The sequence below is a fragment of the Prinia subflava genome, chromosome 16, assembly GCF_021018805.1.
Source record: "Prinia subflava isolate CZ2003 ecotype Zambia chromosome 16, Cam_Psub_1.2, whole genome shotgun sequence".
NCBI classification, from domain to species: Eukaryota; Metazoa; Chordata; class Aves; order Passeriformes; family Cisticolidae; genus Prinia; species Prinia subflava.
Window position 1 is genome coordinate 13,097,217 of NC_086262.1, and position 25,431 is coordinate 13,122,647.

At 43.7% G+C, this 25,431-nt stretch overlaps 2 protein-coding genes across 3 annotated transcripts; one reads left to right on the plus strand and one right to left on the minus strand.

Moving 5' to 3' along the window:
• Window positions 1–191: 191 nt before the first annotated feature.
• Window positions 192–17,625, minus strand: GEMIN5 (gem nuclear organelle associated protein 5). Of its 2 annotated transcripts, none has more exons than XM_063413324.1 (28): window positions 17,441–17,625; window positions 17,129–17,283; window positions 16,472–16,653; window positions 15,998–16,149; window positions 15,655–15,783; window positions 14,620–14,752; window positions 13,987–14,146; window positions 13,146–13,358; window positions 12,382–12,467; window positions 11,799–11,893; window positions 11,093–11,229; window positions 9,849–9,922; window positions 9,330–9,511; window positions 9,086–9,225; window positions 8,502–8,673; window positions 8,074–8,301; window positions 7,464–7,577; window positions 7,143–7,271; window positions 6,743–6,838; window positions 6,323–6,460; window positions 5,829–5,976; window positions 5,586–5,705; window positions 4,475–4,685; window positions 3,693–3,950; window positions 2,901–3,063; window positions 1,738–2,311; window positions 1,328–1,424; window positions 192–771 (listed from the first exon to the last, which is right to left on the minus strand). In XM_063413324.1, exons 1-28 carry the CDS (start codon window positions 17,607–17,609, stop codon window positions 616–618), a joined length of 4,611 nt encoding a protein of 1,536 aa, XP_063269394.1. In that variant the 5' UTR covers window positions 17,610–17,625; the 3' UTR covers window positions 192–615. The 2 variants fall into 2 exon arrangements, with proteins under 2 accessions (XP_063269394.1, XP_063269393.1); XM_063413323.1 differs by having other exon boundaries at window positions 15,655–15,786.
• A 54-nt stretch (window positions 17,626–17,679) lies between these two features.
• On the plus strand, window positions 17,680–23,652 carry MRPL22 (mitochondrial ribosomal protein L22). Its single transcript, XM_063413897.1, has 7 exons — window positions 17,680–17,773; window positions 18,297–18,342; window positions 19,622–19,763; window positions 20,863–20,928; window positions 21,243–21,320; window positions 22,161–22,230; window positions 23,359–23,652. The coding sequence occupies exons 1-7, from the start codon at window positions 17,680–17,682 to the stop codon at window positions 23,568–23,570; spliced, it is 708 nt and encodes a 235-aa protein (XP_063269967.1). The 3' UTR covers window positions 23,571–23,652.
• Window positions 23,653–25,431: the final 1,779 nt, after the last annotated feature.

Here is a 25,431-nt window from a genome sequence, read left to right on the forward strand (position 1 = left end):
TAAGACAGATGCTGTGTTCTCTAAGGCTTTGGCACCCTTGTGCTTTTCAGAGAAGTTACTTTTTCTAACAAAACAGACAAAGCCTTTAAGCTGTAAGACTGGTCAAAATGCTGCATGTTCAACACTGCAAAATCCAGGACTGGTTTTGGCACTTTCTACAGAACTTACTTCTACATCAAATTAAATACCAATTCATGGTGGTAGAAGACTTTATTTAAAGGAGAGAAAATAAAATTCACAATGCTTGTAAGAACAATACTGGCCTAAAGGGTCAGTTTGCTTACAGAAACCATTGATTTTCTGAGGGCAGCTGCTCTTCCTCCTCTGCTGAAAGACTACACAGCTGCTCAAAACTTTCTCTTGCATGTAAACAGCAAGAGCTTTCATTAGCATAGTGTCCAACAAATAAAAAACTATACAAAAATCCATCATAACAGTTCAAGCCCACACTCTACTGCTTTTCAGTTTTCTAACAGTCTCCTTAAATAATCAGTGGATGAGCACAAGTGGATGTGTACGAACCTGACATTCTGTATCAGCAACAGCCACAGCCATGGAAAGCCTTCACTTGAAGAAAGAGCAGCCTTAGTGTAAAGCAGCTGGAGGCAGCTCCTGTCATGTCAAGAAGCTCCTGGCAGCCCTTTTGTAAACAGCAGCACTGCCGTGTTTGCTCAGGAGAGCCAGAGCCCCTTCCTGCAGCTCAGGAGGACACTGGGGTCCAAGGTGAAGGAGCACGAGGCAGCACTCCAGCACGTCAGGGAATGGGAAGACCTGCAAAAAAAGGAACACGAGGTGATGTCCACAGTTTATGTTACAGTTATTCAACAGAATCAGGCAGCTCTCTAAAGACACTGCTTTGTAGCATTCTCAGAGGAGTCAGATGCATTTTCTTTTCACATTTATCCAGGTTTGCCCCCTCTTGCCCAATCACCATGGTTACATGTTTTCAAATGTGTGATTTGTACTTTCTACAGTTCCTAAACTATAAAGGCCATTTTATAGCTTAAATTTTTGATTTTATGGTTTATAATTTTTTTTCATACATAAGTAGCAAGGGATTACTCTTAAACTGCATGGGATGATCCATACAGAATACCTCTTTGAGTTCTCCCCCACAGGAGCTTTAGCTATGCTTTCCAACTGCACGGGGAAAATTATACTTGAAAGAAAAATGCCACCCTGAAGCCACGTGTCACTGCTCTCTCAAAACTGCCACAGGATCACAGGGAACATCACTGCTCCTTTCTGTAGGAAAGGGATTCTGTGATGAGGCTGCCCTTACAGAATGACTTTTTTCAGAACCGCAATGGCTCTTCTGGAAACTTACCTTCAAATTGTCTGGGAATTCAGCTAATTTCTGCTTTGCTTTCAGAAGCTGCTTTGTGAGCTCAGGGAGTGTAACTGGTTGCTTTGCTTCATCTTTGCTGTCAAGAGAAGAGCAGGTGTCATGAGTAACTCCTAGATCACGCTTAGCCTTTTCATTATCCTCTCTTTTTCAAGCTGCCCTGTTTATTCACTGTAACAACACCTCATGCATCACAAAACTATTCAGCTGCACTGAGTTTATGCACGTGGTGGTTCAGCCCAGGGGAAATGGAAGATTTCTGAGCTGTATATTCAAGTGTTTCTGGGTGATGAGCTGGAGATTAGAGGCAGTCTAGGCAAAACAAGAAATTTACTGCACAAACACACAAAATAGCAACACTTCAACCTCCTCATTCCTGTGCTGAGTCTTACCAATTCATCTGGTTGCTGTCCAAGTATGGTTTGTCTGATTCAGTCTCTGAATTCTGTTCCAGGTTGCTTCCCTGGGTGTTCCCATTTGTGTTTTCCTGGAGATTGTTCCTCTGCTGCTGATGCTGGCGGATCATTTCTGCTAAAGTCTCCTGGACCTCAGCTATGTCTCTCTGGGTGTTCTGCAAGGCAGCCATCTCTTCTGAAAGGAGCACTTGGCAACCCTTCAGTTTTGACTGTCTGTCATCCAAATCAACTGAATCAGTTCTGGAGTCATTCTGTGTCTCACACTGAGGAACTTCAGTTGTACTGCAGAGGCTTTCACCCATCCCAGCTGCAGTTTGAACTGTTTCCTCAGGGGATAGGTCACCTGAAATACAGCTCTTCTCAGGAGCTGCCTGCTCACTGGGACACGGCACAGGACCCGACACAGCCTCCTGCAGGCCAAGGGAGTCTTTGGGGGGGTTCCACCACAGGTCATAGAGCAGCCTGTAAGCCACAAAGCCCTCCAGACTCCTGCAGGCATCCATGCTCTCAGAGTTTGTGCTGTCCAGTTTGTCCCTCAGGTCATCACAGCCTAATAATGAGAAAAGGATTACAAATAGTTCATACAACTTTCCAAAGACAATGAGCAGATCTGGTACATGAGCCAGGAAATCCTGGAAACCCAAATCAGGGATTTACTCAGATGCTGGCAGAGCAGTACACAAACTATGAAAGCAAAAACATCTTCTAGCTAAAATGTCCTCATCAGCTACAGAGAATTTCTTTGGTCCCAAGCTTCAAAACACAAGAGTCACGTAATCAAGAGCCACAAACTAAATGCACTGCATACTCTTAAAGAGAATGGAGGCCAAGTTGGAGTATGTGTTGCTATGAAATGAACACAGCATTCTAATGTCCCCCCTCTCCCTCACAGAAGAGAATTCACTCAGTTTCCTGAGGACACTCAGTTTCACACCAGGTGACACAGCAGAGCTTCTTCCAGAGTCAGGAATTTTCACTGTCCAGTGGCCTTTGCACTAGCCAAATTCCACGAGTTTCCACAGATATGGCCATGTCTTGCTGTTTCCAAACATTATTTAGCCTAGGAACATTGATGGACACAGCTGTTCTGGCAGGAAAGAGCCCTGTCAGGGTCAGAATAGACCAAAGGAGAGACTTACCCTCAGGAAGGATGATACTGCAGATCCCCTGCATCAGAGTGAAATTCCCAGCATCAAAACTGCGGGTCACAGCCCCAAGAATACTTTTCACTGCCTCATCCCACACACCCAAGTGACAGCTCAGGGCTGCAAGGGCCAGGTCATGGGAGATATGGAAAAGCACCTACAGGAAGCACCAGAGAGCACAGTTAATAGTTTTATTGCAAAGCATGAGCTTATGACAACTGTGGAAGAGCCCAGAAGCACGTGACTTGACCAAAAGCAGTTTTAGTGACAATGCAATTTACACAGCCTCCTTCATGCAGGAGACAGAGCATTTCTACATCACTGGTAGCTGTTAAATCAGCCACTGTGCTTGCCTGTGTCTTACTAAACAGAGGAGAAGGGGCAGCAGTGACTGACTGTGGTCACAGAGAAGAGCTGCAGGAGCACCAGTGCATGGACAGACCTTGCAAACTGTTTTGACAACAAGCAGCTCTGCCTCCCCTAACAGTCCAATACAAACCCTTGAATCACTGCTGAGACCACTCAGCTCTGTCAATCACTCCCAGCCAGGGACCTCAGTGCTGACCCCCAACACCCTGTGTCAGTTCTTACCGTGCACAGAAACAAACTGGTGGCTACACAAAGCTGTCCCAGCTGCTGATCCTCTCCCCCAGACTAAAACCCCATCCTGCAGCAGGGTGCAGACATCAGTTCCCTGGGAATGGCTGCTGAACACCTCAGACTGGCTGCGTTCACTGCCTATAGCCAAGTAAGGATTTGTGCCTGCACAGACCAAAATCCACTCACCTGCTTTGGGGGTGTGTTGCTGGTTGAAGGAGGATGCTCAATCCTGCGAAGCTGCTCCTGTGCACACGTGGCCTGTTCAGTGGTGTCCATGCCCAGCACATTCTGCCACACTTCTGTCACCATGCCAAAAAAGGAGGCCTCTCTGTTCAGCTCCCAGCTGTGGTAACAGGGGGGCACGGGGCTCTTTCGCTCACAGGGGTTCCTTTCACTGAGGCACCTGCAGAGCACTTCATTCAGGCAGAAAACAAGTCTCTGTCCCTATAACAAGGAGGGAAAAATAAAAAGCACTGAGCTGTTGCAACAAGAAAAACAATCCCTTGTTGACCACAGCAGTAGAGTGATTTAAGAACATCATGCCTGGTAGCAGCTTCTTGGTGACAGAGCCTAGGAGAATTCAAAAGGAAACCTCTGAGTGAGGCAAGGTAGCCATGTGATTCTCAGTTCACAAAAAGCCATTTCAAATTTAATCCTCCAGTTGGCTCATTTGTTCCTTAAATGTAATCAGAAAATACTTCTTTCTTCTCATGATCAGACTTACACACTTAAAAGAAGAATCCCACTTTTCTCTACAACCTCTCATATAATAAGCACAGAGTCTACATTCCTCCCCACCATGACCATTCCATAGGGACATCCCAAAATACTCCTAGAAAAATATTTTGAGGCCAAACCAGCCCAAAGGACTACTTGTGGACTATTAACATATGGCAAGTGGTGCCAAGTTATGTCAACCTGGAGAGGCACAACACTGAAGAAGGTGCAAAGGAAAGGACCAGACTCACAAATAAGGTTTTATGCTGCTGAAGGACTTCCTGAGCTCCCACCCAGTTCCTGGACAGCAGCAGGTCTTGGGCACATCTCAAAGACAAAGTTGCTGACAACTCCTCCTCCCCAGATATCAGAGCAAGCTCAGCAGCAGTTTTAAGAGATGTCACATCCCCCTTTTTTGACAACACTTTAACTGCATCATAGGGAGAGGAAGCTCCCAAATAACTGAAAAAGATAAAAGCAACACAAGTTGATTGGTACTCAAAGAGTTTTTAAATTGTATTGCAACACAGTAGTACAAATACACAAATGAAGATGACCCTGGATTTTCCACAGGTTCTCAGAGCTCTCCTAATTTTTTCTTATCTCAGTTTACTACAGACATATGGTGGACAATCTGATGCAAAGCCACAAAGGGAAAGTTACACAGCCTTAAAGTCAGCACTGAAATCTCTGGTGGTCTGCATACCACACATGGCTTGCATGAGCAATAAAACTAAACAGATTCAGGAGACAAAGGTTATCTGCAGCTGTTTGTCCCTACTGCATTTCTCTGGGTTTCCTGCCTTTCACAAGTGTGATACCCACAAAAACCCCAGAACTGAAATCAGCATCAAGCACAGGACACTACTCCAGGCAAAATATTTCAAGGGGTATTAGTAATTTTGGTAGTGACACAGTTAAAACACTCCAGTTGGAGCAGGATAACCCAATGACCACGGTATTAGCTAAAGGCTTCAAGAAACTCAAGATGAACTGCTGCACTGCATGTTTCCAGGGGAAAGGTTGGAAATCTCACATAGTTTTTTTGGACACAACCTAATCTGAGTAATCCCTTGCTAGGCTAGTTTTCAGAAACTTCCAGTAATGAAAGTTACTACTGACTAGTATTCAGAAACTTTCCATCTCTGTGGAAAGAGATGGCTCTACTGCAATATGGCATTTGGGCTTTCTGCTCTCTGGAGCTTCTCACCTACCTTAGGGGAAATTTAGTGAGATCAGGCTCAGAAAGCAGCTTAGAAAACCGATGACCAGACCAGTTAACAGATTGCAACTGACACCAAACCAAGAACCTTCTTTGTTTTAGGCATGGAACCAATTCTGTCTTCTCCCAGTAACACTCACCATTTGGCAGCCATGGAATAATGACCATCCTTCTCTAGCAGAGCTGCCCAGCTGGTGTAGAGGTCCTTCAGAATTGGATCTTCTGGACGCAGCCTGGCCTTGGCCATTACAATTGCTTCCCTAATGCACATAAAGGAAACCAGAGAGAAAAATTAATCTGTGTGCAAAGAATGAACCAAAATGTTCAATCTACCCCACAAAAAACAACCCAAGATGAAGTGCTAAACATAAATATACAGCAACCTGTAAAAATTGTTCACTTTCAAGAGGTCGATAGCCTCATAGACTTTATGGATGGACAGGAGATGGGAGGCAGCCTTCACGTATTGCTCCTGAAAACACAGCTGCTTGGCAAAGGCTTCCACTGTCCAAACCCAGGCCTGGTATCCAACTGCAAAAGAGAAGGCAATACCATTGGAAGCAGTTTTATAACTGAAAGAATTCCTGTGCCATACTAGCACTGGTTTCCTCAATATGTACCTCTTCTCTGCCCCAGGTTCATTTCTATTTCTTAACCATTCTAACACAAGTCAATGAAGCAGGGCAAAACTAGGACTTGAACATGACTGCAGGACTTCACTGCCAGTAAAATAACTTCAAAGCATATTTAAAGCAGCAGCAAGCTGTAAGGACTGCTAATATCACAAAGAACTAATCCCTGAGTTTCTATCCAGTGCCACCAGAACGAGGGGACCCAGCCAATTCCAGCAGTTTCTGTGGTGCTAGAGCAAACATACCCATGGGTGACATGGCCACGAGCTGGTCTGTCAGCTCTCCCCTCTCTGCAGCTGCCTGCAGGACACCCTTCATGTCTCCTTTCCACAGCATGAGCTGCTGGAAGAGCTCTGCGTGCCCGTTCTCCAAGTGGTGCTTTCCTGTTGGAAGCAAACACACTTCCATCAGCACGAGTGCAACAGCAGCATTTGTCACAGAAAATAGCTTGGCAAAAGGGAAATCATTCAAGCTTAAGATAAGGCAGGTTTGCATCTGAAAGATGTAAAAACTATGTGGGAAAAAAGTTGTATATTCTTCTCACACAGAGCTGCATTCTTAATCCTAGACTGAAATCCACAGTAAAGAAAAGTCAAGCACTTTTCCTGATTTGTTTTCTACTTGAATATAACAGTTACAGAGGACATATTCTTTATGCCACTTACCTTCCATATCAATCATCTTGTGCAGAGAATCCCTGTCTGTGAACAGCCCCAAGTGGATGCAATCCTTGAGGTCAGGGGACACATCTTCATTATTATCTAAACCAGATAAGAGGAATGAATATTTAGGATTTAACCCAAAACTGGGAACTAGAATGTGCCAAGTCACTGTACCACTGAAATGTTGGCAAATACTTGTCTTTTACTTTCTTTCCTGTACAGTAGATTTAATAATTTGCTCCTCAACACTCAGATCTAAGTTTGTTACCACACCAAGTAGCAGCCTATAACGGTGAGGATTTAAAAAAATAATGTCCTGTTGCTGAAGTCAAGTCTCTGAACACTTGATTTTGAGTATTTGAGAGCACCTACCCTCTAAGTATTTTAAATTTTATACTGATACCTTTATTTTTCAGACATGCAGCCAGCCTCAAGCAGTCCTGATGCAATTCTTCTTTTGATCTGTGATCCATTATTGTGCTGAAGGGCAGAATAGAACGAGGCTTCCTCTTCTTCAGAGAGGCATCAGGAGCTGAAAAATCAGACACATTTTAGTCATTGCTGCTGCAGTTACAGCAGAACTCCTCAATTTATTTCAAAAGCACTCTTTTCTTTCTCTGGCACTTATTTGGTGTTAGGAAGGGAATCTGTAGCCAAACAGATTCCTAGTATGAGGAACTCTGCCTTGATACAAGACTGTGACAAATCCTTGAAAAATACTAACTTGGTTTCTCTTTAGGTGGATCCTTTTTCACAGGAGCAGCTTTCTGGGTCACAAAAGGCTTTGGCAAGCTGAATGAAGAATAATCACATGCAGATGAAGATGTATCCCTGGACACTGTGGAGTCAAGTGATTTAAAAAAAAGGAAAAGCAGTGAATGGAAATGCACAAAGAATAATTCACATATTCACATTCCTTTACATTAATTTTAAAATAGACAGAAACTAAGCTTTGCTTTGCCATAGAACCTCACAGCTTTTAGGGAAAGGAAATATCAAGAAAACAGAGAACTGTCAGAAGGCTAAATGAGATGTCAAGAGACACAAATGAAGATCCACCAGTATTATGAGACTCATCAATGCTGATCAAAAAGGACATTGTTTCATGCCAAACACAGTAACTCAGCTCATGAGGCCAGAATCTTGTTATATAAAGACAACTAGTCCCAAACTAGTTTAAAAAATTATAAAAGACATTCCAGAGTCTTTTTCCTTCAAGTGGACAATTTCAATAAAACCATACAATGAGAAAATCTGCATGAAAATTATACTTGGTGATGCTCTGAGGGCTGAACAGTCTGGGAAACATTGAACTAAGATGATTTGATGATTACCAGTCACAGAGACTTTATCAGCCAGCTCTGCCTCTTGAGCTTCTTTTTCTCCTTCATGGTCTGACACTCCATTTTCCTCCAGCAGCATTTCCTTCATGCTGTCATCTCCATTCATGGCATCACTTGCATCCTGCTTGCCTGGACTCTTGCCTACAGGCTTTTTCTTCTTCTTGGCTTTGACTTTTGGCTGTATACTTCTTTTCTTCTCTAATTCTATACTCTTTTTGCCTGTAAAAGGTGCAAATTTTAGTGTATTAACTGCCCATGTCTCAGGACCAACATTCAGTTTCCAAATAAGGACACTCAATTTAAACCTAGACACAGTTTATTCCTCAAGAGGAAGAGACAGATTTGGAATTCAGCATGGCAACTCTCCATTTCTCAGCTCCAACATCACCTTCAGGAAAGATCTGTTTGAGAACACTCACCCTGAGGAGGCCGTGTGTGTTCCTGCTTGGAGATGTGCCATTTGTGAACAGAAAAATCATCTGCTCCTGTATAAACACAATCTGAATCCACTGGTGACCACTGCACACTCAGCAGGCGGCCCTGGTGCCCTCGGTAGTTGCAGAGTGGCTCTTCCTTCATCACATCCCACACCTTGGCAACAAGAAAGAAATCCAGTTACTCATTTCTTCACTTAATACTCTGCATTTTCTCATGATTTGCACAGGTAGGAACTTCTCTTTTGGCATTTTGCAGGGGTATTTCTAACACCAAATGAGAATGGAGAAAATGCAGGGCTTCCTTTGTTTGCACTGATACAGCTGCACAACATCTTTCTTTGCTAAGGATCCAAAAATGCTAATATGAAAACCTTAATGACTGGACTCACAAATCAATTCACAAATCACAACATAAGCTGCATATAAGGTATCCAGAACCAGCAGATGGTTACCAAAGGTAAACTTGCAGTACTTCAACAGTTTATCTCACAAAAACAAGATTTGCTCTTTGATCAGGTGTGCAATGGATGATTTGAAATACAATTCTGAGGTGCTTTGGACAATACCTGTGCAGTGCCATCATAGCAAGCAGACACCAATCTGCCCTCGTGGTGAGGGCTCCAGGAAAGACTTGTGATTTTAGCTGTGTGCCCAGCCAGAGTTCGAAAAGGCTCTGTTATAGTCAAAGGATTTTCTGAAGAGTTCTCTGACAGAAAAAAGAAAAATTATTAAGTATGGCCAGAAAGACAAAACAGAAATAAGCCAAAAAAAAAGATGCCAAGATTTGGAATATAATCTGCAAACTGTTACCTACAACGCTCTTCAGATTATGCACATAAATGGTGGCATTGATGGAGCCTGAAGCTATCAGGTAACTCAGCTCTGGCTGGGTGCCGTGCTCGTGGTGCCAGCGAATGGCATTGATCAGTTTGTGATGCTGCTGGATAGTGCAGAGCAGCTTCAAGTTTGGTGCCTGAAATATTTCAATGGAGCTGAAATGGAAGAACAACAGTGTAAGAATTTCAGTAGTTGGTGGAAATGGGAATTTTTCTGTTAATCTTGCAGGAGCAGAATTGGAGCAGCTGAGTTTGTGCTTTCTGGATTCAACTCGAGCCCTGGTTTCACTGATCAGCAAAAGTGCATTTCAACCATGAGTGGATCCTTGAAATAGAATTGAATGCTATAAATGAGGATCCTCCATGCCAAGAGCAGCTACAACAAGTAACAGCAGGGAATGTTGTATTATCATGATTAAAATACATCAGGAGACAAACCAGGGCTACAAAATGTACTTTTGCTTCAGCACCTTAACCCACAAGTGGGACATACCCATCCTCATTGCCAAGAGCCAGGAGTTTGCCATCTGGTTTCCAGCTGATCTCTGTACGTGCAGGCAGCTTGTGCTGCAAAAGAAGACACAATTATTGCCAAAAACTCTTCAATCTCTCTCACATGCATTCAGCAGAGCAAGGCTGCCAACTGGACAGAGCTGCAATTAGTCTGCAAAATGAGAAGTCATGGAAGTGCCCATTGCTTTTGTAGTAGTGACATAAACCTGAGCAATTAAGAATGAAATAACTGATGCAAGAACCAATGATTTTTATTGTTGTTTAGTTCTGAGAAATAATCTGAAGTTTTGTCAGGATTCCAGCAGGACCATGATATTTCATAACCTTACACTACTTGGAAAGCACCAGACATTGCAACCAAATCTCTTCACACTTCAAGAGAAACCAAAGTTTACTTATAATTAGCCCTATTCACTTGAATTCAGACAAAAGCTATTTACAATTTACAACTTAGATGCCTAAATATGATCATTTCAATGCCTCTGACATTAGTCTCTTAACCCCCCTGAGAATCTTAACTCGAGGAAGAAGCCAAAACCCAGCTGATACAAATCAATACCCTTGGACTGATTCCAGCTGATTTAAAAGAACTGCAGACCCAACACACTTCACTTATTTTATAATTTTAACTAAGAAATGACTGATGACACTTGAGAAGATACTCAAGTGATCATCAACCACTCTACACTGGCTGCAGCATAAATGGAAACAGCCTCCTGCAAAATCATGATTGTTTTTAATAAAAAATTTGTTTTAAAAAGTTCACGGTTGAAGCAAGGGAACGAAAGGAATTGAGGGAAATAACCCATGCATGCCATCATGTGGTCTAAGCCAGGATATGATTTAGGATATCACTCCAAGTGCTTTGAAACTGGAAATCTCCTATTATTTTAAACAGCCACACACACTTTAAACCCAAACTCTATCCCCCATTTACCTTTCCCAAGTAAATCATAGTGTAGAAAATTAAGCAACTGATGCCAGAAAAACATGTGCCATATTGACACCAGGAGAAAAAAATACCAACCACCCTCTTCAGACACAAATATATAAACTCTTTAAATAGTTTGAGTCCATTAGTGTCACTCAAGTTCATCTGTGGAGCCTCAAGTTTTTTGTTACAGATACATCAAAAAGGCAAAATCAGAAACTTACAACTAAAGGCCATGGAAACTCTGGTGTGGTTACAATGAATCCATAAAACCCCCTCAAATTCATACTCACTTTGATTGAATTGGTGTCTCTGATGACTTTGTTGATGTCATTTGCTTCTCCATTAAGCTTCCGGGGATTGTGTTGAAAAACAATTCCTTCTCCAGCACAACTATATAAAGTTACAGAGGGCTGTTCACTTTCTTCTCCTATCCAACAGAGAAAAAGGAGCTAATTACATTCTGCTCTTCAGTTTTCACAGAACTAATCTCTCCCACTATAAATCAAAGCATTATTTCAAAAAGCAATATACATCCTTCAATGCCTGTGGTCCAGCAGCAGGAAATTCTCACAGTACAACCCCCCAAAGAGAGCTCTCATTTCTACAACAGATCCCTCATAGCACAACCACTGCAAACAGTAAAATCCCATTTAAATTTTGGTCCTTAAGAGAAAAATATCAAAGTTGTGTAAGAAGGGCTGAAGTTCAAATGGCAAAACTCTGGAACCTGTATTTGATTTGATGCCTTTGCTGCAGGAAGCCTGTGAAGTTCCTGGTCTGTAACACCCTGAAGCAAGCCCAGAGGTACCAGAAGCGTTTGTACCCTTGCAAATTTGTTAACAGTTCCTCAAGCAGAACACATTCCCAGCTGCTCCAAAGGATTGTCACCAAGCAAATGGGGCTCCTTCTCCCAAGAAGGGAGGGAGGAGCAGCTTCATGGCATCTGTGTGCTCTGCATGGACATTCTACTTTGTCACAAAGTGTTGGAAGACTCACCAGAAATGAGAGGAGGAGTTGGAGGACCCCAGGCTAAGGTGTACACTGTCTTCTTGTGGTAAGTGCTGGAGATCTGAGGTGGCTTATTCTTAGCACTGGGCAGGAAGATAAGGGGCAGCCAGATTTCAGCAAATGGAAATTAAAAGGAGATAAAATCAAAGCAATATACTTAAGACATCAGCTGCTCTAACATTCTAAAGCCATGGTTCAATCAAGCTTTCTTTAACATCTGCTGTAAGACATTACTAAAATTGTGACATAACTGTCCTGGTGACCTTCCTCTCCTTCCCTGAAAATGTCTTTGTGGGTAAAGTTTCCCTGAACTGATGTCCTCCCACAGGTGATCTCTGGTCATTCACATTCTCTGGTCAATTCTAAGTTTACCTTAAAGCAAGTTCACCTTAGAAGCTCATAGACATAATGCAAATGAAAACATGCCCTGAAAATCCAACTGTTTGACTAATTTTAACTTAATCTCACTCATCTAACAGCAGAAGTATCCCTAAGGAAAGACCACACGACCCCTGAGTGGTAACACACCAGCAGGATCTGGCACTAAGGAATTTAAAAGCCACATTTTTACCTGCTGGACAAGGTGTCAAATATGCCAACTTTTCCATCATCTGTTCCAAAAGCCAAGGAGCCTTCCTTAGTTGGATGCCATGATAACTGCAAGAAAAATATAAAGAGACACAAAACGACCTAAGTTACAAATACTTTATTGCTAAATAATAAACAAAAGGAAAATGCTGAAACTGATGAGCAAGGACCCTTCCAACCACAACCACTTGATTCCATCACTCTGCTCTGAGTATCAAAGGCTTTCCCCCCTTTCAGATATGATGGGATAAGATGCAAGGGACTAAAATCATTAAAATGCTTTGGTAGCTACATTACAAAACAGAAATAGCTGCCAACTATTTTACTAGGCAGTAGCTTCTGACCAACCTGTGTTTAAACACCAGCTGAAGAGACCTGTGCTGGTTGTATTGTGGTTTTGTCTCTGTCAAACCTCCTAGCAGAGCAAGGGAAACCATGGATGAAGCAAGAATCAGAGAAGATAAAAGTGAAAAAGTAACGTAACAGCCAGCTGGACTTCAGCTTATTTCCACTAGGTGTAAATGCAACCTTCTAGGATTGTAAATGGGTCTAAAAACTTGTTGCTAGATTCTAAAATGTATTGTATACAGAAAGAATCGAGTAAAAAATGAACAACTTGGCTTTATCTCATTTCAGTTGGGACAAACCTTCAGAGTGCAAGAAAAACATACCTGAAAAAAAAATGGAGTGAAAAGAAGAGATAAAGGGGGGGGAGGGAGGGAAAAAAGGAATCCAAAGCACACTTACTGCTGTAACCTTGGACTTGATGCTTTGCCAGAAGGTTTTAACATCATAATTGTTGTTCATGGACAGAGTATTCCACACTCGGATCATGCTGTCCCCAACCCCGATGGCGAGGCAGCCTGTGTCCACGGGGGAGAAGGCAAGGCTGTAGACAAACCCTCCCAGGGAGGGCATGGTCCAGCTGCACTCCAGAGTTGACAGATCCCAGCATTTCACCTGAAGAATATTTCAGGAACAAGGAATGGTTAAATACAGAGTGACTGACAGGACAAGGAAAAAAACAAAGCAGAAGTGAAATAAAGAATCAAAGGGTCAAATTCAGGGCTTGACAGGATGTGATGTGCACCCAGAGGATTCCACGTCACAGACAGGGCTGAAGTAGCTGCAAGACTGGAATGGACATAATGAATATATTTCAGTAAGTTTCTCTTCCAATTTCCAAACGGGAAACACTCTGCTGCCTGTAAAAGGCCAAGGATTGAAAAGAAAACCTGGTTAAAAAATAGAAGCATTAGTTTGTAGAATTAAATGATTTTAAGAAGGAAAACCAGGCCTCTTAGAAGTGAAACAGAGAGGAAAAGAAGTGGAAAACACGTTTCATTAAATGCTTACTATTCAAGCTTGGAATGTTATAAGCATTCCCTCCACCATGGTAAGAGGTTGAGCTTATAAATTAGCAGAAACATACTCAACCTGTACTCAGAACAAATGTTAGGAAGTGATGTTTTAACATGCTAAAATAAACCCACTTCAAGAGAAAAACCATGGCCCTAAAAGAGTTAGTCTCACTCACTCAAACTGCACCGTAGAGACATTCCTATGGTAATTTTTAAATGGTTCTTACATCTCTGTCCATTGAAATGGAAAAGAGGAGCTCTCTGTCTTGGTGCTTCACAGAGCTGAGATTGAACACAATTCGGGAGTGGTTTTGTCCTTCTGAAGATCCCAGAAGAGTCCACTTGCGTTTGCCAGGCTGGGACAAATTCCAAAGGAGCAGCTCTCCTCTGCAAAATTGAAATTTATTTAAATTTCTCACTTCTGTGAGAACAGAGGTTCGATACAGACTGCATCACAAATATTCTGCAAGTCAGGAGTAACAGAGTTCTGCAGACATCCAATGCCTGTACAAAGCTACACACACAAACACCACCTGGAAAGTGACTTTTTTTCCCAGTAGATGGGCAAAACTACAGTTAGTGCTATTAGCAGTCAACACCCAGTTAGATCATGGGGCAAATTATGGGACAAATAGTAATTTTCTCAATGCCTGAACTCAGTGATGGGACAAACAATTTTCTCAATGCCTGAACTCAATGATGGGGCAAATAATAATTCTCTCAATGCCTGAACTCTACCTCTTGGCCTGTTTTTCTCCTGTTACACTGGAGAGGAAGGAAGAAGGGGGTGTCTTTTCTACTCAGCACCCCCTTCAGGAGGGACAAATGAGTCTGCAGCTGCTGCTGAGTGTCCCACTCACCCAAAGCCACTGGACAGCAGCTCTGTGGGCCGGCCAGCAGGCCAGTGCACCGTGAGCCACAGGCGCTCCTTCACCGCCGGGTCCACGGCTCCTCCTCTCCTTTTGGTGGGGGGCACCTTCAGAGTCATCACACCTGCATGTGAAATATAAAGTTGTGTTTGGTGTCAGGGGAATAAAAAGAATCTGTGTAATTGTAATTGTAGAACACGGCTGTGGGACAGTTATAAAGATGAGTTATAATAAACAACCAAGGAAAGCATGGAAGAAGGTTTTTGAACAAACTTTGCTTGTAATTACCTATTACAAATCTCAAGCTATCCTGTAATAAGTGTCTTTGAATTATAACTTTAGAAGCTTGTTTTGTATTAGTTTTACAATGTAAAAAGGCTTTCTCACAGACTGGTAAAAAACCATCCTGGATACAGGAGAAATATTTCAGCTCACTGATTTATGGTTCCTGAAAAAGGGAAACTGAACATCTCTATCAAAGACTGACAGACCTGGAAAATAGAAGCTGGACCCCCCCACCTGGGATACATATCCTGGATGTACATCCTGGAATATTGAAATTTAGAACAGACCACAATAGAATACAGAAACTAAATAGGAACCAAACACCACCGTCATAGATTTACTATTGTTAGGTATTGAATAATGACGTTAAATAATGAAATAGAAACTGCTGAGAAAAGCTTATGAATATGTATGAATATAGCCAATAAAATACCAGCAAGTCCAGCAATCGGGGTGCAGTCGGAAGGGAAAATCTTTCCACTGTACCCAGCACTGCCTTTGCTCACACTTTACCATGCTAATTAATCAATTATTAAATTGAATTGCTGCTTGATATATTGGCCATGTCAAGCATCTCATTTCTAACATGCAGAACCAGGAGGACGTCACACAGGGAAATTCTCAACCAGGCAGAGGAGCCCTGTGAATCTGCAGCTTTAACTACATTCCCCATGCTTTCAGCACTCAAAGGCTGCAGTTCAAGAGCTTTCCACAGCTTGTTCCTCTTTATCTCTTACTTACTCCTGCCTCTGGTACAGCTCCATATCCGCAGGGTTTGATCCTTGCTTCCAGAGGCCAGGTAACAACCTTTCTTCGTGGCCGTGTCCTGTGTCAGCTCCCCATTTGGAACCTTGCCTTCCTCTGAAGGAGCTGCTGAATACCATTGAAGTCACGTTATTATGCTTTAAAATACCAAAGCTTCAATAAAAATGAGCTGAAAATTACATTGATTTGTATCAGAACGTATTTTATTGAGCTTATCAGTTGCTTAGCCAGTTACGAACCTGTAAAAAATTCAGTCCCCTAGAAGGACATTTACATGAGCTAAAAATGACTCCACAAATTGTTAATCATGTCTACTTACCCTGGAGCTCATCCTGCCAAGCAGGTAACCTTTCTTCCCCAGGCACGGGGCACCAGGCCAGACAATGGATTTCATCCTCATGGCCTCTCAGCCTGTGCACAACTTCCCTCTTCCTGCTGATATCAATTATCACCACCATGCCATCCTTGTAGCTGAAAGCAGAGATTTAAATTAATGAGGAGATTCTTGGATGCTTGTGGAATAATATCCGAGGTGATTTACAGGCTCTTTCCAGGGTCACTATCACCCTGTTACAGAGGTGATAGTGACAATTACACGGACCATTTCACTTCTACAGACTTCTTTGCCTTTGCAGCTTTACCAATTATTTCTAATTTGTTTTACTCCAAAACTAAAAGAACCACGATCTCTTAAAATTTAACTTTCAACCATGTAGCAAAACCTCACATTTAAATTCTTACAGGAGAAGAGCAGAAAACAAAAGATAAGGAATATTAACTAATGAGCAGTTACCCAATGGCCACCAGGTTTTCATGATGAGGAGAACAGGTGAGGCAGAAAACTGTCCGGGGCTCTGGGAAGAACTGCTGGCTGTCACTCCTGTTGTGCCAGTAGCAGACAATGACACCTTTCTCATCACCAGACACAATCAGATCTTTCACAAGGGGTGACCAGTGCAGCGCTGAGATGGGGTTCTGAAGAGAGAGAAAGCGTTCTGAAGAGAGAGAAACGCTTAAAGCTCTTTTACTGCCATCTAACCCAGAAAAACAGGCGGGGAATCATCTGTGAGCACTGCCCAGCATCAGTTTGGCTTGCCCTTGTGTGTGTCAGTGCTTTCAGGCTTTAGAGAACAGATGTAGTTGCTGATGGGGACTCTTAACCCGCAGTAACTCTCAAATACACATTTAGTCCGTCCTGTGGGCCAGAGCGACTCGCTGGGATCATTTTAGGCGAGTTGGGCTGAGCGGCAGTGAGCCCAAACCACGGGCAACCAGCTGATGGCAACCAGCGCCCAATGCCAGCGCTGCAGGCTATGAACAAAGAGCCGGCCGGGAGCGCCCAGCGGGCTCATTCCAGCAGGTTTAATTTAAGGGTTTCCCATTCCCTTTGGGGCACGGCAGCCCTGCCGTGCTCTGTGTGCCAGCCCCGCAGCCATGCCGGGGTCCTCACCTGGTGCACGCTGTACTCCAGCAGCGCCGACAGCGAGCCGCTGTCCCACACCCTGACGCTGCCGTCGTCCGAGCTGCTGGCGCAGAGCCCGCCCTGCCCGGGGCAGTGGCAGAAGGCGAACGCGGAGATCCTGTCCGAGTGCCCGATGAGCTCCCCTGCGGGACAGCGGGAAACCATCGCCCACGGGCCTCCCCACAGCCCCGCATCCCCACACCCCCGCCTCCCGCCAGCCCTCCCTGCGCTCCCGGCGGCGGGCAGGCCCCGCAGCCGCCCCCGCACAGCGCGGGGCACCGGGGAAGGTTGTGACGGTACCGTAAAAGGCGGGCGCGGCGCCGGCGACATCCAGCAGGCAGATGCGGTGCCTCGCCGCGAAGCCGAAGAGGCGGCCGTCGCTGCTGGCGTCGCTGCAGCGGCTGCTGTACCAGTTGGGGGAGGCGGGCAGCGCCCGCACCCCCAGCCCCGGCCCCGGCCCCGCCGCCATCGCTTGCTCCCCCCGAACCGCCCCACGTGCCCCGGGCGCTGCCGCCCAGCGCCGCGCACGCCGCCGCAAAATGTCGCAAACCGCGTCCGCGCCCGTGCGCCCGCCCCGGGCGCTGCCGCAAAGCGGGGCTGGGAAGATGGCGGCGCGCTGGGCGCTGGGCGCGGGTGAGGCTGAGGGGACGCGGCGCTGGTTTGGGAGGGTCGGCTTGGGAGGAGGCCCGCGGGTTGAGCGGAGGGGTGGAGCAGCTCTCCTATGAGGACAGGCCGGGAGAATTGGGATTGTTCAGCCTGGAGAAGAGAGGATTCGAGGTGACCAAGTTGCAGCCTTCCAGTGTCTGAAGGGAGCGCCCAGGAGTGATGGAGTGAGAACATTTACAAGCGCCTGGAGCGACAGGATAAGGGGGATGGCTTCAAACTGGCAGCGAGTAGGTTCAGATTAGATATTATCAAAAAATCCTTCCCTGTCAGGGTGTTGAGGCCCTGGCACAGGGTGCCCAGAGCAGCTGTGGCTGCCCCGTCCCTGGCAGCGTTCAGTGCCAGGCTGGATGCGGCTCCGAGCAGCCTGGGATAGTGAAAGGTGTCCCGGCCTGTGGCGAGGGGTGGGACTGGACGGGCTTCAAGGTCCCTTCCAACCATTCTGTGATTTTGTGGCTCTGTTCAGGCCTCGCTCACTTTCCCTTCCCCTCAGGTGCTGCCTGTGCGCGGGGTCTCCTCAGCTGGGCACGGCCAGAGAGGTGAGTGTGGCTCTGTCACCCGTGCCCTGCCGCCCTGGGCCGTGGGCAGGCATTGCCCTGCTTGGGTCCCTGGGGCTGGGGTGGCCTGGCTGGGCCATCTCACCCAGCCCTGGAGCTGTGGGGAACACAGCTCTGTGCTCAGAGCTGAGACACAGACACGGCTCCGTGCTCAGAGCTGAGACACAGACACAGCTCTGTGTCACTCTCTGCCCCTGTGATGTCTCTCTGTGCATTCAGAGCTTGTGCCATGATGGAGGTGTCTCCTCCTCACTTCTCTCTGTTGGACACCCATATTTTCTCTCCTTTGTAGTTCAGGTCACAGTAATGGGGTGTCTGTGCTGTCTCTGCTTTCCTTGGTGCTGAAGTTTCCCCTCATGCTGGGGGAATCCCGTAGTTGTGCTGCAGGAGCACTGCTACTGCCACCTGCATCCCTGCAAATACCTGAAGAAATATTCCATGGCATGGGAATCCCTGTATTATGCTGATCTCTGCTTGCAGGATGTGAGCAGAGGTGTCCACTGCCCTTTTGAAGCTGAGCACCATTCTCTGTTTGCCTGGCCTTTTTAAGGGGCTTTGCACGGGTTGGCCACACACACAAACACCTTCAAGGCTCAGTAAAACTCACAGTATTTGGTCTTGGACTCATCTGTTTCTTGTAGTCAACGAGTGGCTCCCACTGCTGCTTTATCCAGGCAGCAGGGGGCAAAATGGAGCTGGGTTTTTCAGAATCTGAGGCGAGCAAACTGCCTGGAAACTAATTTTATTGCTTCAGCTGTCTGGGTTTTGTGTTGACTGGATTGTGTCTTGAATGTAGTTTAAAACACTTCTCTTTTCAAATTTCACAATGTTTATAAAGCTCTGATGCTCTGAGATACCCAGTCCCTTGATAAAACAGAAATTTTCACTGCTAAATATGTTGGTAAAAGATAATTAAGTATGGAAAGTACCTTGGGAAAGGTGCAAATGGTTTGTGTGAGTCCTGAACCCCACGAGAGCATCAGGACAGAGGTGACTATGACTTTGTGTGACAATCTGAGGACAATTAATGTGAAATCTCATTCCAATATTCATGGTTTGCTTTAAGATGCTTGAGTCTTCTTGCTGAATTAAAAAGCCCTTTCAGCATAAACTGTGAAGGACTTTAAAAGTTTGGAGGTTTGAGTACACAAATGTGCTTGTTCTCATTTTCAAGCCAGCAAGTTCACAATTTTCCAGATAAACTGGGCAGGGAGACAGAACTCTTGTGTTCAGCAGCTGAGGCTGTGGTCTTGTCTTGCAGGTGGCTGGCATCTGGAAGCCTTTTTTCTCTGTCATGCATCCACACAAGCACAAGCACGTGTCTGCAGAAAATTGGGAAGTGGGAGAAGAAAAACAGGATTGTTTACCCTCCCCAGCTGCCTGGAGAGCCCCGCAGACCAGCTGTAAGGATGCACCTGAGAATGTTTAGGAAATTCTGAACAGATTGTCACTGTCTGCACAAGGCACTAGTCTGAAAGGCTATTCACTCATTATTTAGGATTTTATTCAGTTTGGCTGTACTGTAGAAGTTAATATCACTTGGAATTCTTTTCATCTCTAAATTATATTTGAGTTACTTGGAGCTGATCACATACTCAGTGTGTGGTTCCAGCTGTAAGGGGCCCAGCCTCTGTTTGTAGAAGTTTCTGAGCTACAAGGTGGTAGAAATTGTACTGCCCAAAACTGATATTCTGGAATTCCACTGTTACCACATTTCCTCATTAGGAATTGGTGTGTTGTGGCTTCTGTTAGACACACTGCTCAGCAAAGTAAAAGTATTTCCATCTCAAAAGAAATGGGTTTTTTAGGTGTGTACTGTGTGGGCCATGAGCATTTATTGATTGCTCCTGTGAACACTGAGGCCTAGGACACAGAAATCCCTGCTGTGGACTGTGCTGACTGATGCAGTGTGTGTGAAAATGCAGCTGTTGTCAGCCTCATTTATTAAATCAGTGTTTTACCTGTTTATCAAGAGTGCCATCTCTTTCAAATTCCTGTTGGTGTTAGATTCTACCAGCTGTGCTGGTCCCTGTTAGTAATAATGTTAAATGGGTCTGTGGAGCAGCTCTTTGTGCCAATCAAACTTGAAACCTTCTTCATTTCTGAAGGGCTAATTAAGTTAATTCTGGTAATATTGTGTACTTGCTCTCCCAGTAAGTTAATTTGTCAGCAGGATAATATTTTTAAGGCTGAATGAGTGTGTCAATCTTTGCTTCTCAAGTGAGGAGAAAGAAAGAAAGGAAAAGAGGTGATAAACCTTCTGATTATCATTTTCAGGGACTTCTGCTTATAAACTGTCATAAACTTTTCTATGTGCCAGCAACTTTTTCTGGTGCTTTCAGTTTCAAATATCAAAGCTATGCCTGATGTGCTGTTCTCACAGTAGGCAGAGCCATTCTTATTTTATTCCTAGTAAGAACATGGATTGTGGAGCAGACATAGATGCTCTATTCCTGTTTTCACAGCAAAATTACTCATCCTTTAACTTTCTTTTACCCCTAGGAAATATATCACTGTCGGAGGGAAATTAAATACAGCAAAGATAAGATGTGGTATCTGGCAAAATTGGTAAGCAAAGAGTATTTTGTACTGTGCCTGAGAGAATGCAAAATTTAATTGCTGTTTTTGTCTTAACAGCCTCGTTTAATCACAGTTTAATCAGCATTTTTATAGCAGAGTTCTGGGGATGAGCATGGATCTGGCCAGGGAATGGCTGTTTGTAGTTTGGCCTAGCTGTAAGGTATTACACTGAAGAAATGGTAATTAAGGAAGCAACAGTATTTTTATTTTTATATTAGCAGTATAATTTAAGTAATGTCTTCTGAATAAGAGAAAGGAAATACTAGTAAATGCAGAAGTTAATTTTAACACTTTGATTGCAGATAAAAGGAATGTCCATTGATCAGGCTCTCGCTCAGTTGGAATTCAGTGACAAAAAGGGAGCAAAGGTGATCAAAGAGGTAAATAGCAGTATTCTTTAACACTCCTGGTTTCCAGAAAACTGTAAAATCAATACCTGTCACCAGAAGTTTGGAGGTGTTCCTACTTCTGTGGGGTTTTGTGTTTCAAGTAGGCCTGTTGGGAGCACATTCTAACAACTTATTTTTGTTGCTGTCATATAATGTTGTGATTAATGAATATGGTGGGGCACTTGTGCTGGCTGTTGTGATTTGTCATGGTGATAAATTCCATGTGGGTGTCCTCTCTAGCAGTGCTTGGTGGTCAGTTCATGGTAAAAGGTGCAGATCCTGGTCACTGATGGCTGCCACATCTGTGTGCTTTGGTTCTTAACTGTGAGAGATGAGGGATATTATTAAGGAGAGGACTGAGGTCTGTGAAGGCACAAAAGCTTTGAATACATTGTAGTAGTTTGGATTCTCAAATGACTCATTGTTTTGGCTGAGTGTTGGTTTCTGGTATGATTATGGAAATAATGTCCTGTATTAGCTGAAAATATTGAATGGATCAAGTTCATTTTGCCCACCTTGGAATTTATTTCTAGTCAGATGTTTAATTATACAAAGGTCCGTGGATGGGAGGCTGACAAATGCTGATGGAAACTATCTTTTCCACTCCCTTTCCTCCCCAAAAATGTAATAAAAGGATCCTGAGGCTTTTTCATTCTATGCAAGGAACATCCTTATGTAAAAGATGCTTGTCTTTTAACAGTTTTTATCTCTATAAAATTTTTTTTCTATAACTGACTTAAACTTGCAATTTCTTTCATGTTATCTAGAGATAAGAAATAGCATTGCTTAAATTCCTCCTCAATATTTCCATTTCTTTTCCTTTTGTTACAGGTTCTGTTGGAAGCACAGGAAATGGCTGTAAGAAATCACAATGTGGAATTCAAATCAAATTTACACATAGGTACATTTTTTTAAATTTAGTGCATTAGAAAAATGTCATCCTACTCTATCCTAGCCTATGAAAATGCATTATATTTAATGAGATTTTGATGTTTGAAATCACCAGAAGTGAATAGAGGAGAGTTTCTGCTAAACTTAACTTCACCAAAACATGAAAGGCACATGTTTGCAGCATTTTTAAGATGGATATATCAACCTGAGAGTGGAATTTCTCCTCCCTATTGAACAGGAGGTCCTGAAAAGGAAGGTGCTTGACACAAATATGAAAGATTGGACAACAAGAAGCAAATGGTATCTAGTTTTTAATGTTGCCAGTCAGAGATGCTGGAAGTTTTGTCTGTGACTGGTACAACTTGATTTGCAGGATCAAAGTTAAACTTCCATCAGACACAGTATAAAAGTAAATGGGTAATGACAGTAAACTTCTTAATAAAAGGACTTATCTGTGGAAGATTTGCAGGATAGGCTTGTAATAACTGAAGTGCTTTTTAACCTAGAAAAATGTTAAATGTTTACTCTTAGGTGTTTTGAGGCCCAAAGAAAAAAAATCCCATTTTGTCTAATAGTGGATAAATTTTACTAAACTGACCTCATAAGCTTAAAGTCACCTGGACTGTAGAGAGATTTGATTAGAATTCTTTGGAGCCTTCCAGGCCTCTGCCACAAGAAGGCTCAGCTGTAGTGCAGGACTGGATGTGCAGATAATGAAAATTCCTGTGATGAATGCAATAGAGGGAGAAAGGAGGGAAAATGAAGTCTGTGAGACTTCACAGGAATTCATGAGACAAACTACTGAAAGGCAGCGAAACGAATACCCCCTTCAGAAGAGCTGTATAATCTAGTAAGTGCTCAGGGTGATTTGTCCTTCACCACATATTTATCTTGGTGTGCCTGCTTTCTAAATTCACCTTTTTGGTGCTCCTGAAGGGCGTTAATGCAGCTCACGGGCTCCTCCGTGGCAGTGATCTGCTAAATGTAACAGAAGAAAGATGGAGGGGAGAACCCCGAGTAGAATTAACTTTCCAGAAACAGCCATGAAAAACACCCTGGCAGTACAGGTGTTTTATTGCAGCTGCAGCAGTTTGTTCTTGACTGAATAATCCTCTCTCCCCTCTCCTCTTTCCTTCAGCCGAGTCGCAGACGGGCAGGGGCCGCTACGTGAAGCGCATGCGGTACCACGGCAAGGGTATGTTTGGCATGATGAAAATCAGCAGGTGCCACTACTTTGTGAAGCTGGTGGAAGGTCCTCCTCCTCCTCCAGAGCCCCCAAGGACTGGCTTTGACCAAGCAAAGGAGTACGTGCAGCAGCTGAGGAACAGAACCCTTGTTCACACACTGTGACACGCTTTGGTGGCTGTACGGACATCTCGTGCTGGGCAATGTAATTATATAAAGGAATCATTAAAGTCGTGGTTTAGTTTTATCTTTGGTGCTGCTGGAGCTGGATGATGTGGGAAAAATCATGGGGTTTTTTCTTATTTGTCAAGTGACAGGTGTGGAAAAATCTTGGAGCTGCAGATGTTACTTTTTCTGAGTTACTTGGAGCACAGCATTCAAGCTCATCCCTGGACTGTCAAACCTAAAACATATGATGCTGTTATAAAGCTTGGTGTCTGTTATGTACAGTGGGCCTTTTATTGTAAAACTGTGCTTGACAGTTATGTTGCAAGATCAAACCTCAAATTAAAATTTCACATTTTAAAGTAGTTACAACACTGGGAAAAAAACACAAGTAACAGCGGACAAAACCAAGTAACAACAATATTTCAGAATATCAGACATCAATTTTTGGTTTATCTGGGCTGTAACAGCCTTCATTGTGTGTCTTGGGCATTGTGTCTGGAAGTGGGAAATAAAAAAAATCCTTGTAAGTTCAGGCTTTGGCGGTCAGTAGGTGGCAATATTTAGTTTGTCAGAGAGGAAGTGCCAGTGAAAACTTCCAGAGTGGTCAAACTGTTTTGGATTTTGCCCATGGCATTAATAATCTGATACAGGCATGGAGTTCAGGCTGTTCTCTCTGGAAATTCATTGTGGGTAACAGGCAAAATATGGAGGAAAGCTCTTTTTTTGGTGAAGACTGAACTAATTCTGCATTGTCTGGAAACAAATTGCTTTTTTAACATTGAGGAAAGTGAAACACTCCATGGATTTAATATGGAGTGGCTTGTTGCACGTACAAATCAGGCTTTCAGTTCTCTGAAAACAATCCCATTTTTATCATTACTTCCTTGAAGAGAAAAAGACTGAGATTGATCTGGGGAATCTCATTTCACTCAGTCAGATTTTCAAATCAAGATGGCCAGAGCTGATGAACATCAGCATAAAAACAGAATGAGCAGCTGCTTGTACATGCAAATGTCTGATATTTGGACCTTTCTTTTCCATTCTGGGAACATTAGAGTGGGAGATAAATTGCTTACCTCATTTGGGTCTTTTTACTCATGGTAGCTTTTCTTACATCTGTTTGCTTTGATCAGTACTTGGATGATGGCAAAGGGACAATTCCTGTAAGGAAACTAATTATTGTCTTAACAAAGGGTGGTACAGAGTGATTTTTTTGGCTGCCAAAGAAAGGGTCCCATGATGTTAAAGAGTATTAGGGGATGGTGAAGTTACACAGGAGGCACACAGAGATCAGTACCATTAATGGGGCCTTATTTGCAGTCTGGTTTTCTGCAGTGCACTTTCAAACACGTTTCTTGCTGTAAAGCCACGATTTAGTAACTTGCCTGAAAGGTGTGTTCTGATAAAACTCTCTATCTCTGCAGTCCCTGATGTGTGTTTGAAGAACTGTTCCTGTTGTACTGTGATAAACAGCTGTGCTGGGCTCTGCCAGCTGCCCTTAAACTCCTCTGTCAGAGTGAATCTCTTACAAGTTGTAGCAAACTTGAATTGTTTATCATCTTTTCAGGGATCACTGCTCTGGAAGAAGACTAAAGAATTGCAAAATAATCCCAAGTTTAATAAGCACTCACATGTATTACGCTTAGACACATCTAAATATCTAAAACCTTGCTTCTAGGAATTTTATTCCAGTGCCTGTTTCTCCTGCATGCTGTAGATTTTGCTTCAGATCCTTTCTGGGCCTCCAGAGAAGGCTGTATCCTTAGAGATATCATTACTCTGGTTATGAATCCACAGACAGAGGGAGAATATATCTGATGTGTTTTCCAGCTTCTTTATGATTTTCAGGTGGCCCTGA